Source organism: Rhineura floridana, chromosome 7, assembly GCF_030035675.1.
Source record: "Rhineura floridana isolate rRhiFlo1 chromosome 7, rRhiFlo1.hap2, whole genome shotgun sequence".
NCBI lineage: Eukaryota > Metazoa > Chordata > Lepidosauria > Squamata > Rhineuridae > Rhineura > Rhineura floridana.
The window spans coordinates 51,777,012-51,789,996 of NC_084486.1; the positions used below are offsets into that span (position 1 = coordinate 51,777,012).

Here is a 12,985-nt window from a genome sequence, read left to right on the forward strand (position 1 = left end):
ATCTGCACTGTGCAAGAAAAATCTTCTTGCAGAGTCATTATTATGTGCTATATGAGGTTTTCAGATCTAAAGGCTTTTAATTGAGTTTTAGGTATTTTAATCGTTTATTTAGAACTCTGGAAGTCTACATGGCATGCTCTGATCATTTTTGTAAACATAAAAAACCTCATTTCTTAATATTTTAAAACTGCATTATGATCACAGTTCATGTGAAACTTGTTCTTTGGAATAAAATATGAGAAACATAAGCAACAGTTCAGCTGCAATCCTATATCCCTTACTCCCTATACCTCAGAATAAATTGCATTGAACTCAGTCAGACTTACGTCTAAGTAGAAATATGTTAGCAAAATCACTTAATTGAAGAGAAAAATCCTGACTACTGAACAAAAACAGTATATAATTTGAGGAGAAAGGAACAGAAAGATTCTGTCTTTCAGTTCAGGCCTTATACATAGGATGGAGACATACAACCCAAAAATACAGAAGAAAAGCTCACTCAGGACTACACAATCAAAACACGTTACCTCACTCTGCCTGGTTGATCAGCCGCACCTCCACCCATCCCACTCTTGGCTAGTTGACTTTAATACTAACAGAACTAACTCTTATGTTACAAATTGAATGATCCCATTTCAATAATGACTTCCAATAACCATTAGTCATTACTATCACTCTCAGTCTAGCTGCTTACATAGTATAATTCCCTCCCCTTAAATATTAGGCAGGCGCCATCTCTGTTATCTTTTTGGCGCCTATTGAAGACTTTCCTCTTTCAACAAGCCTTTTAAGTTGAGACCTATCCCAGTCTGTGTCTGTGTTGCAATTGCTTTTTAATATGTTTTTTTTAAAAAAACCTTTTTTAAAAAAAAAATTAACCCTTTTTTTAAATATGTCTTTAAAGCTTTTTTAAAAAATGTTTTTAAAGTTGTTTTGTTTTAATGTATTTTAAGGTCAGATTTCAGGATGTTTTAAAGTGTTTTTAAAGCATTTGTTTGCCGCCCTGGGCTTCTGCTGGGAGAAAGGGCGGGATATAAATCAAATAATAAATAAATAAATAAATAATAAACAGCATTTCGTTCTGAACATGTTGTACCTTAATGTGTGTTGTACCATAATGTAAATATGTATTTTCTATCTGACAAGATTGGTTCATAAATTCTTTTTATTCATTATTAATTTGCTTTGCACAGAGTAACAATTATGTATATTAAGCATTACCAAATAAATGGGCATTCACCGACAGTAATTACTGATCCTGTGTCTACAGAAGCTATATGTAAAGATTTTTATTTAATTTAAACAGTAGTTTTAACATCACAGCTTTGACACCATAGTCAAGCTGTATGCTTTTTTTATATTAAGTATTTTATGGAAGTTATTTTTGTTTATGTCTAAGATTTTGTGGAGGGGATCTGACTTTCAATTTCTCATTCATGTTTATAGTGATACATATTTGGTCACAGTTTCATTTGGCCTCTTGTGAATACTAGTTTAGGGAAAATACATTTTTCATACTTCAAAAAATACTTTCCACTAGAACTTACAGGTTTTATTTTTAAAAGTTCAAGTTCCCATTCATTGAATTTATTCATCTCAAATACATATTCAAGAAAGAAAGCAACTAAATGTACCACTAAGCAGTAAAGTAGAACAGTTTGTTGGTCAGAACGCACATGCATACACATACCAGTATAGTATTAAGGAAATACCATAAATGCACATTTATTTGTGGATGATTAATTAGAAACATAGAACCAGACAGTATGTTCTTATTCATCCAGCAATGACAGTTCAGCTACCTAGAGCTTCAGATGGTAGCCTAGTGTAGTTGAAGATAAAGGATGCACAGGCCTAAATGTATCTACTAGACTGGATATAAGCCACCTGCATTGGGAAGAGCAATCCAACTCAGGGGGAGTTGGCAGAAGGGGAGCCAGCTGGAAGGTGTGCAGCATCCAATTGTTATTCAGGAGCCTCTGGGCTGACTGAACACCGGCTCAGCCAGGAGCTGCATGCAGGAAAAAGAAAGTAAAAGACAGTTCTCACAAATACCCCTACTGGGGAGTAAGCACTCTCCATTGACTTTCATTGCAATTATTTTCTTAGACCAACCTTTTTCCCACTGTAACTTTTGCCTGGATCAGGACTTCCAGGAGAGCTCCAAACACAAGCTACATGTGGACTACTCCCCCCTCCCTCCTCTGATATGCCCCCAGAACACCCTGTTTTGGGGCCTTCAGCCAGCTTCTACTGGCTTCCCTCCCACTGGGCTGGGCTTCCCCAGAAGACCCTCAGCTGAACCGGCTGGGTCCCAGCTCTACCTCGGCTCAGCCAAGATGAGGGGCTTCTGCCAGTGTAGGCCAGCTAAGCCCGCTGGGCCAAGACCATATCCAACTCCCCTCAGTCCAGTGTAAATAGCAGTTGGATTGTGCCCTTAGTATCTTCTGCAGCCCTGTTATTTATTTTATTTGATTAAAACTAAATCAATACAAATATTGTAAATAGATATTAACTAAACTACATGGCCATATTTTCTCTCTCTCTCTCTCTCTTTTTTTTTCAAGGATCCCACTAGGCTCCAGAATAGTGTCTCAGTGGTGATTCCTGTCCAGTTTTGGTATTAAAAATAGAATCATGCCATACAGTAAAGAACACGTCTGGTTTCATGTGTCCTTTTGCCAAGTGCAACTTCTAAACTATGGTCAAAAGCCATTCCGTTTTTATACCACAGGTCCACACACATACCAATAGTTTTACCAATGTACTGAGATTGTGGTGGTTGCTGCCAAACTAACATTACTAATCATTTAGCTTTGATATATATAGTAGTATCTTTAAAGATAGGCATTTTTGGTTTTTTAAAATATTTTTTATATAGCTGGTTGGATCCAAAGTAGCACTAAGTGACTGCTTCATCAGCACAAGGATATACGATTGTGCAATGGCACTCCCACCCTCCACACACTCTCCCCAAAACTGCTCCGGGGGGGAATCCAGAACAGTTTTAGGGAGTGCACAGAGGGAGGGGGGGGTAAATTCTGCTACATAAAATGTAAATATTTGGCTGACGGAATGTGTTAGATGGATACCACCCAGCGATTTTACTTATTTCCCCAGAATGTAGCAACTGGTGAATGTTTCCACCACAAAGGCAAATATGTATCTTTCTACTACCACTTTCTCCAACAATTAGTAAAGTTAATCCCTGTAATTTAAACTAGTTTCACTGGTGTAGTACCACCAAGACATGATTTTCACAGGTTTTTCTCCTGATGTAAGAAGAGACCAATTTAATATCTCCATTTCTTGCTCTCAGTATTTCATTACACTGCAATTCATTACACTGTCTGTGCAAGCAAGACTTTTTCACTGCGAAGTACAATCCACCATAGCCAGCAGAGGTGCACAGAGTTATCTGGATTCTGGCCATTAACTCTATACTGCACCAATGAAAGGAACATAGTACGTAATATGAAGACAGTTCTTGAAGATGGGCTCTCTCTCAAGTGAAATCTCATAACACTTATAACAGAACCTTTTGAGTGTCATAGTCCATTTAAATACATTTAACAGAAATAATAGTAAACTGTAAACTTTGGAGAATAATGTAGACATTTTACTTCAATACTAAGATTGCATATCATTCGGCTATGGTGACACCATCGGGGCATAAGCAGCAGCAGTGACATAAGGTACAAGGAAAAATACAGAACTATGAAAGCAGCAATCTGCTTCTATTTGTTTATTATTAAAAAACTATATCACTTTTCACTTCCATAAAAACTATCAAAGCAATTCACACAATAAAACCAACAATATACCATACAATAAAATCTAATCAATACAATCAAATAAATCAAACCACAAAATAAAAAAAAAAATCAGAGGACCAACATCAGGAACCAGATACATAGTCAGGAAAATGTCTGGGTAAATAGCTTTCAGCCAAAGCCATCCAAGGTTGGCTCTTGCCTGATCTCAGCCAACAGCTAATTCACTAACAGGAAAAAAAAAAAAACCTTGTGGTTTAAGAACGCAGAAGCACATGTTATCAAATTCTTCCAAGCAACACAGGAAGTGGATTGGACTGTGAAGACCAACCCAAATTGCATTTTTAAAAATTGGTAGGCCAGAGATGAGGCCAGGTCTCCTGCTCCACTGGAGCATTCACTTTAGCCACTGGATGACTGGATATGAAACAGGATTAAGAATAAAAGATTCTCCTCAGACTCTTTCCCCTGATTTTTGGATCCCTGGCTGGTATACTTTGCCATAGTGATGTTCAAGGCAATCACACAAACCATCCCAGCCTTATGCAACCTGGTGCCCACTTCTCTATGGAGCTGTGATCCTAACCCCACTTGCCAGGAATAAGTCCCATTATACTCAGTGGGATTTATTTGCAAGTCAGCATGCGGGTAGGATTTAATCCAATCTGCCAATACACCAAAGGAAAATGAATCATACCAAAGAAGGAAAAAGCAACACTTGGGTACCACAGTTCTTTTTCCTTTACTGAATTTGCCAATCAGTATTATCTAGCAGTTTTTTTTACAAATTTTTTGGACACTGTTATGAACAAAATACAGGAAGGTCACAGCTGATTTCTATATATATATAAATCACATTTAATATAATGGCAAAAATAATGGATTACTACTTTTTAAAAAGACGTATTTTACAGACTAGCTGGAGTAAGAGAACTCCCAAAACAAAGTGTTTAAACTAAGTGTTGCAGCAAAACAGGGTATTCTACAACAGATGCATGTAGTCTCCCATCCAAATTTAAACTGAAGAAAACCCTGGTTAGCAAATGGACTACATTGGCTTCAAGCCAAACAGCTGTTAGTTGGGTTTTTAGATCACTTGTTGTTGCTTCTTACTGCACAAGCAATGCATAGTCATAGACTCCAATGCTAATTTTCTTAAATTATTTTAAAATCAGCCATGCATTTTAAAAAAACCTTTGAACACCAAAAGATGAGGCTCATAGTAAGGGGCAAGGTCAGTGATAGGATTACAGGTACTCTAGGAACATGATTTGGAATGAATTTCTACAAATTATGACATCTTGGGGAAAAGCCCACAATGCTTCTGGGTTTTTTTTACTCCCATTTTTCAGTTTAACCTGTAGGTTCTCAGAGGAGGGTGTTGTATTGGCATGAAAATTTACAGGATTATTAACCAAGTGTTTCATAGTCAGGCAGTATAAGGTTTGTAATTATACAGCCACGAGAATGGCTTTATACTATAGCCAGCGTGGATTTTTTGCATTCGCAATGTTAAATTGAAAATACCCCCCATGGCATTCTGATGCTTTCCATAAGCTCATTTCAAAACAAAAACTTTCAAAACTTATAGTCCTGAACTCAGAAACACTTGTTTAAAAACCCTCTCAGGTTTCATGGTGATACACAAAACAGTCAGACAGAATAGAGAGTTCAAACTCTAAAAAGCAAGGGAGGAAAGCCAGGTCCCTTTTGGACTTTTTTCTGTCAGAGTTCTCTTAATCTGCTGAAATTCATTAAAAATCAGCCATATTCACAGAGTACCTGGAATCCTATTACTGACCTTGCCCCATACTCTGACCTTCATCTTCTGCAGTTTAACAGTTAAAAAAATGCTGGGCTGATTTTTAATTAATTTTAGAAATTTAGCATTGAGATTAGTGATAAGCCCGGGCATGCTCAGTAAGAACCAACTGTCACTATTCTAAAAGCCAGACTAACAGCTGCTTGGCTAAATAGGGGGCCACACCCACACCAGACCTTTATTTCACTTTAGACAGTCATGGCTTCCCCCAAAGAATCATGGGAAGTGCAGTTTGTGAAGGGTGCTGAGAGGAGACTCCTATTCCCCTGACAGAGCTCCAGTGGCCAGAGTGGTTTAACAGTCAGCCACTCTGATTGTGAGGGGAACAGAGCATCTCCTAGCAATGATATATCTATAAACATTGTAAATCAGATTTTTCAATTTAAATATATAATTGTATTATGCCCAAGAACCATGAGTTAAGTGATCAGTGGTAGTATTTACAATTCCCTTCCTTTTTATTTGACACCTCAACAATTTCCTTTTGTTTTTTGTTTGTTTGGGTATATAATTAAAACCAATAAAAATAAACATTGCACATAAAAATCAGTTAAAATACAAGGAAAATTCATAGTAAACAAAGCAAAATATCCTCTAAACATCAAGGAATAAAATATTACTAATGAAAATCTACTAAAAAGTACAAATTCTTCATTTTTAAACAACATGATTGACAATTAGGCAAAAGCAAATCAACTCACTCTTCCCAACCACCGTACATCAATCAATCAAACAATCATACCACCACCACCCTTCCTGCTGGACTGCTGCTATTAACAGCTGCCACGACCTGCAGGACCAGGTCCCAGGTACTCAGCCAGCTGTGGCTAACCTTTTCCACCTGTCCCTCCTTGGAGGGATATATAGGCTGGCTGGCTGAGAGGCCTGGGAGACCTTCTGCCTGCAGGAAGAGGAACATTGCGCTGCCAGGGAGGGAGAGCCCCTCGTCATCTGCTGCTGCTGTGCTGCTTCCCCTGGCTGTCACCACCACCACCCTTCCTGCTGGACTGCTGCTATTAACAGCTGCCATGCCCTGCAGGACCAGGTCCCAGCCTATTTCATCGTTGCCACTGCACTGCGCGAGGAGAGTCTTCGGCGTGGGACATTGTCGCCGGATGTATGCTGTGTGGTGTGAATCAGATTGGTGTGTGTATGTATGTGAGTCTTTGCTTGTTTTAACTACACTTTAATTGTATTTTATTGTATTTTAATGCTATTTAATTATTTGTTCTGTTTTTGCTATTTATTTCTATGTTTTTGTATTTTATGTTGCTGTTTTACTCTTATGTACACCGCCCAGAGAGCCTTTTGGCTTTGGGCGGTATAGAAATTAAATTAAATAATAAAAATAATAATTAAACCAACCAACCATGTACACAACAACACAACTTAATCTAACTACAGATAAAATATGTTCCATTCCGTTACACTCACATCTGTTATTGTCATTAGGAGACAGTGGTTCATGCAACACACTAAGCCAAGCCTTACCTTAATGAGGCTGTGCAAGCATGCGGGATCTTGGAGAGGAACTCACAGCTCACTTTGCTCCTCCCCAGTCTTTTTTTCTGCTAACCAAGGTTTGACTTAGTGTTTCAACAGAACTGATTTTTGTGGTTAAGTTCTCTCCTCAATGACCACAGGCCGTAAACCAAGAACAAGCCTTGGCTACCGCCCACTGTTAGTGAGATCTCAACCACAAGCCCTGGCTCGAATGACATGCTAAGCTAAACTTTGGCTTGGCAGCAGAAAGGGCCACGGAACAGCAAAGCGGCTGATCTGGGAGCCCACATGATCTCACTAAGCCAAGGATTATAAGGTTTGGGTTAGTGTGTCATGTGAACCACATCAGTCCCTGAAGGGTTCTTTGTACCATTTTGCATTGTGTGTGTGTGTGTTGTAAACATACGCATATTCTTTGATGGCTGTGTACACCTCTGGTGTGTTACAGCAACACTGTATCATTTATCCTGTTTGTTAAAAAAAAAAATTGCAAACAGCAGGGAAAAACCCCACCCCCACTTGGCTGGTTTTCACATCAAAGTAAGCAATTAGTAATGAGTAGATGGCTCCTGCTTTGTTCCTCCCACAACATGACCAAAAGAAATGAGCCATACTACTTGGCCTAACGTTGTTTCTAAACTGGAGGTCATGGTTTACTCCACTCACGAGTCACGTCACAAAGTCAAGAATAAACCTTGGCTTCAAATCATGGTTTGTTTGGAGGAAAACAAACCACGAACCCCAGGAAAGTGGCTTATTGCTCCTGCTCACACTAGGGGAGGAGCAAAGCAGGAACCATCTGCACATCTACCATAAATCATTCATAATGGATCACCATGACATGTGAATGAGGTCACTAGATTGCACTCATGGAGCTGAAGCAGGGCTAAGCCAACTAAAGTGCTACAGATGGTTAAAATGCATTAAATTGTTTGTAAGATCACAAGTCCATTTGACATCCCTGGGAGATACACATTATTCAAACGCGTCATTTTGCTTCTCTCCTGAAACCCCAAAAGTTCAGAAAATTAAACCTTAGTAGCTCATGTAAGTAAGTTCTGCCATTTGGTACAGGAAAAGGGAGGAAACGGTCACCACCCAATTTAGTCGGAATAAATTTCTCCCTGATGGTAAGTTAGAATTACAGCGCAAATGCAGACGTTCTCTTGGGGTTGTTCAAGGACTCTCCCTTTAGCACAAATCAGCCCTGTTTAATATTTCATCATTAGCTCCAGTCATCTCTGATGTCTCAGAAAATCTTGTTGAGGGGAAAAAAACTTGGAAATTAATGCTACACTCTTCCTTTTTTCTTCATTTTATTTATTCCAAATTTACTGCAAGTGGAAACCAGTGCTTCAGTTGATAGCCCTGCCCCACAGTTTAGAAATGTGTAGATTAATGAAATCAGACTAGGTTCAAGTGATGACCCTAATCATAGTCACATGAGTCACGATTAGCCTTTTAATACTTGGCTGTTGCTATCAATTCATTTTATGTTAGATTTCTGTTAGATACATTGCACTCATTATCTTTACTATATTAGTCCTTTAACATAATGTGCTGAACTGGTGTCATCAATAATGTCTAGCACTATTATATAGTTCAATTAATTTGAAGACTTTCACCTCTTAAAATATAATGAAATTTCCCACATTTAATTTGAAGTGACCCTCATGAAACATGGCATGAGTCAAACATGGCATGCTAAGGAGAAGTGATAGGAGATCTATTTTTGAAGATCAGAGGTAATTGTTCTGGTGACCACTGTCATTTTGCTGTCATTTTTCCAATCTTTCCAACTGACTTAGATATCCTGATTACAGGCTTGAGCCAGGAACTTGGATGGTCAGATACAGATAACTAACTGAGCCACCATGCAGCTTACTGGAAGTGGGAGGTGTTAGCTAGGGCTTGCACTTCACTTGTGCAAATCACAAATAATTGATTTGGGACTATTTATATCCTGTCCAAGTTGTGTTGAAGCAGCTACAGATCTCTACAGAACAGATCAGCCAGTTCCAAATCAATTTGTAGAGATTTGTACAGATCTGTAGCTCAAAACAGTCTCTAATGAACCCAGACACGGTGTCTCTGAAATGGAGCAATTACAGCACCGTAAAGGAGAACACCAGAGTGAGGGAAGAGGGAAGAAGTCTAGAATGCCATCACCCCACCCAGCATTCTCCAATCACAATGCTTGGAAGGGGTGAAGTCTTAAAATGAAGAAATCCTTTGTAAGTTCTGTCTCATAGAAATGTTTTTTTAGAGGGGGCTGGATGGCATTTGTACACCTTATTATGTTTTTGTTCTTTCAAAATCAATCCCAGTCCCATCTTTATTTACTTATTCTTTTACAAAAAAGAAATTGTTTCTGATTGCTAAGAATTATTCTTAAACCTTGTTGGCATATTTAGCCACAGTTTTCTGAATTCAGTATAATAATAACAGCAACAACGACAATCACCACAGCACAAACTGCCTACTTCTTATTGTACTACCCACAAACAATAAGAAGCAGGCAGCTTGTGTGGTTACATATATTATTATTATTATCAGCCAGCCAAGCTTTGTTATCATACCAGCCAGCATTCTAAGAATTATTATTATTACCTACTGGCTATAGCATATAGCCACTCTCGTAGCTGTATAATTATTTCCAAGCGCTAACCACAGTGAATATTATTAACATTAAATCGTATTTTTATTTTTCCCTCACTTGCTACTGCTGTTTGCACTCTGACCCCTATATGATAAGGTCTTTTTTAAAAAAAAAAACTTTCTTGGAAAAAGCAAATTTTAAAGGTAACCAGCATGAAAAACTCTGGAGGTACTCACCTGAAATTTGGCAGGGTTAATCCCACCTTTTAAGTGAAGGCCTCTATTCTAGCAGGTAGTTCATAATCACAGTTTATAGATAAATGTAACTTCAAATAACACATATCAGTACTGAAGCTGAGTTCTATAATTAACAACTGAAACAACCCCTAAATTTAAAGTCTATAATCCTATAAATTGACCTGAAAATGCCTGAACTTGTTAACTGATCTGAGCAGTCAAGTTTTCTTGCAGTTTTCTACCTGTGCAAGAAACAGGCATCCAGTCTGAAGGATCAGATTTTGTGAATCTAAAAGTATTCCCTATGAACAAATGATATAAATTATGTATTATATTGAAACCCTGTTCAAGCATCAAAGAGGATGGACATAAAAATACTGGTTATTATTCATCTTGGTGAGCACAGAAGCTGGGCATTTTCCCCTTTTTTGGCCAAACATTCCTCTACAAGGATAATTTTTAGGAAGGACCATGTAAAATATATTCAGCTAGGAACTTCAGGGTCTGTTTTTAGATTTACACAATACAATTATTCAGAATGAATACTCATCATATTACAAGATGAATCATTAATCCCATCCGTGTATAGAAACATTTTTCAACGAAAGGCTCTTCAGAAGAATGGGGAAAACTGAGCTGTTTCACACAAATATAATTAAGGACAGAATCCTGAAACCACTTACCAATGAGCTGGTCACTAGAGTTAACAGCTGACTTCTAGCAGCTAAGTATTTGGCATATGTTCTTCTAACTACCGGTAACTAACAGTCAGTTAAGTATTTGGTATCTGTTTATATGCTGACTCAAGACAAAAAGTACACTTTTTTTAAAAGAAGGGACACAACTAAAAATAGCACCACCATGTCAATTACCCATCTCCCCTTCTGTATTGCATAGTATCTTACTCCTCACATCAGTAAACTGTTTTCCTCCCCATATTCTATACTACTGGTTCCACTTGTAGGAATTTGAAAATTTTGTTAATATGATGTCCAGAGGACATGGAGTAAATTGCAGCACATATTGAAGAGAGAGGAGGAGAACTCTAATACAAGAATTATGTCTTCCATAGCAGCCCTGTGTTTCTAATGATGTATGGCTCTGTCCTCAGATTCTTCAGAACATGCCAAGTGAAAAAACAAAAGAAAAACCTAGCAGCTGTTGAGTATCTGTCTTGGTGGTTTATTACAACTAGGCACAGCCCAGTCCATTTATTCATAAGGCTACCCCACACATTTCCAAGCTGGTGCTCTCCCATCAGCCCCAGCCAGCAAGGATGATGGGAGCTACAGTTCAAAACATCTGGAAAGCACCAGGTTCAGAAAGGCTGGCTAACCCCACAGCATAGATTGAAAACTGAAGAGTTAATGTAACCACAAAGTATAACCTAAAACAAAATCTTTTATTTGCCAGCCTTCATTTCAAAAGGTTATGCAAATGCACATTTCCCTCTCTGCTTTCCATTTATTTTTGTTCCAAATTGACGCAACTGCAGTTGTGCAGTTTTCATTTTCTTTATGTTTATTAATCGAAAGACTAACCAGAAACTCAAATCTTATACACATTTCAGAGCTTCTGATTTATATTGCATATTTATTTAAACATTCCAAATGATTACAAGAAAGTATTTGGGGGGAGGAGTACAGGGGGAACTGTAGAGCTACTCACAGTCTCTCCAGGGATCTCAGTCCAATGAAAGAGTTGTTCTTTAACCACAAGATCTTGTTATTACTCAGAATTCTAAAAAGGAGTAAAAGGAAAGAATTTTGTTAATAGAACATGGTAGCAATTTTACTGATTAAAAACATGTAATTACAGTAAGTGACAATTCTATAAAACACTAATCACAGACTTCTCTGCTCCATTTGCATTTTCCCTTAAAACAGCAAACATGTAGAGCAATAAACAATTCAGTATGCTCCTGTTTAATAACCAAGTAATCAGCAAAGACAATGTGCTACTGTTCATGATGAAACTGAGAATAAAATGTAACACCTGCATTTAAGTAGCTCGCTTTGTAAATGCTTTGTGTACAGTTACCCATCCAGTTAAGAAAACATGTAGTTAATCCCCTACAGATTTTTGCAAGCCTTCTCCACTCTGGTTGCTGGCATGGCATGTTCGAATCTACCAAGACTAAATTTAATTTTCCAAAGCTCTGTAGGAATTAAGGGGAAAGGATCCTTTCCATACAATACACTGTGGATCCTTGCATATGATCATCCAAAATATGATTGTCCAAAACTATGCTATGTCAGCGCACCAAAGCCATTGTGGTCATCTTGCCTGATCTTGTGGTATCGGTTTCAAGTTGTGGAATATGTAGGAAAGGTGTTTGTAGTAGTTCGGCCCACAAGATATTTTTTAACTCTTGCCCTTCATGGAGGAAGAAAGTCTCAGTTGCTGAGCCAACCCCACTGCCTTGGAACATTTCATCTCTTGTTGTGCCATAGTTGTCAATGGATACATTAAACATTTTCACACCATTTAGAAGCCCAATGAAAAGACACCATTATCACTCAATAGGTCCTTTTTGAGATGTGCCAAAATGCTAATGATACTCAGTGTGTCCTCCCATTTTGACTCAGCTCTTGCTACTAGAATATTATGGAACAATAACAGTGCCTGATAAAAATTGCCACAGAAGATGCATCACACAAAGTACTACTTTATTTTGCTTGCATATCAACAGTTACATACAGGTGAGGCCAACAACAACCCTCTGTATAACACTGAGAAGTCAATGTTACCACCCCGGGCTCCTGCTGGGAGGAAGGGCGGGATATAAATCAAACAAGTAAGTAAGTAAGTAAGTAAGTAAATAAATAAATAAATAAATAAATGTATGTAGACCTACCAGATAACAGTTAATGAAAAAATAAGGTAAATGAAGGTTGTTCATTACCAAAGTGCAGGAGAATTGTCTTTGGGTGGTGAGCCCTGTGAATATGGATAGGAAATACAATGGAATAATGGATGTAGTAGAACATTTTCTATCCTACTTCACTGAGATATTTTACATTTTCAGATTATTGTTTAATAATAATAATAC

General features: G+C 37.9%; 1 protein-coding gene across 16 annotated transcripts in view; it reads right to left on the minus strand.

Moving 5' to 3' along the window:
* The window catches only part of ADGRA1 (adhesion G protein-coupled receptor A1), a 588,775-nt gene that overhangs the window by 481,329 nt on the left and 94,461 nt on the right, over positions 1 to 12,985 (minus strand). For 8 of the 16 annotated variants that reach the window (XM_061635607.1, XM_061635603.1, XM_061635606.1 and 5 more), the window contains 2 exons: positions 12,791 to 12,873; positions 11,602 to 11,673 (listed from right to left, as the gene is read on the minus strand). Coding sequence is in view for 7 of the 16 variants with exons in the window: in XM_061635596.1 (XP_061491580.1) it covers positions 11,602 to 11,673 (72 nt within the window). In the remaining 9 variants the exon portion in view is untranslated. The remainder of the gene's footprint in view (positions 1 to 11,601; positions 11,674 to 12,790; positions 12,874 to 12,985) is intronic. The other 8 variants (XM_061635602.1, XM_061635596.1, XM_061635594.1 and 5 more) reach the window with 1 other exon arrangement.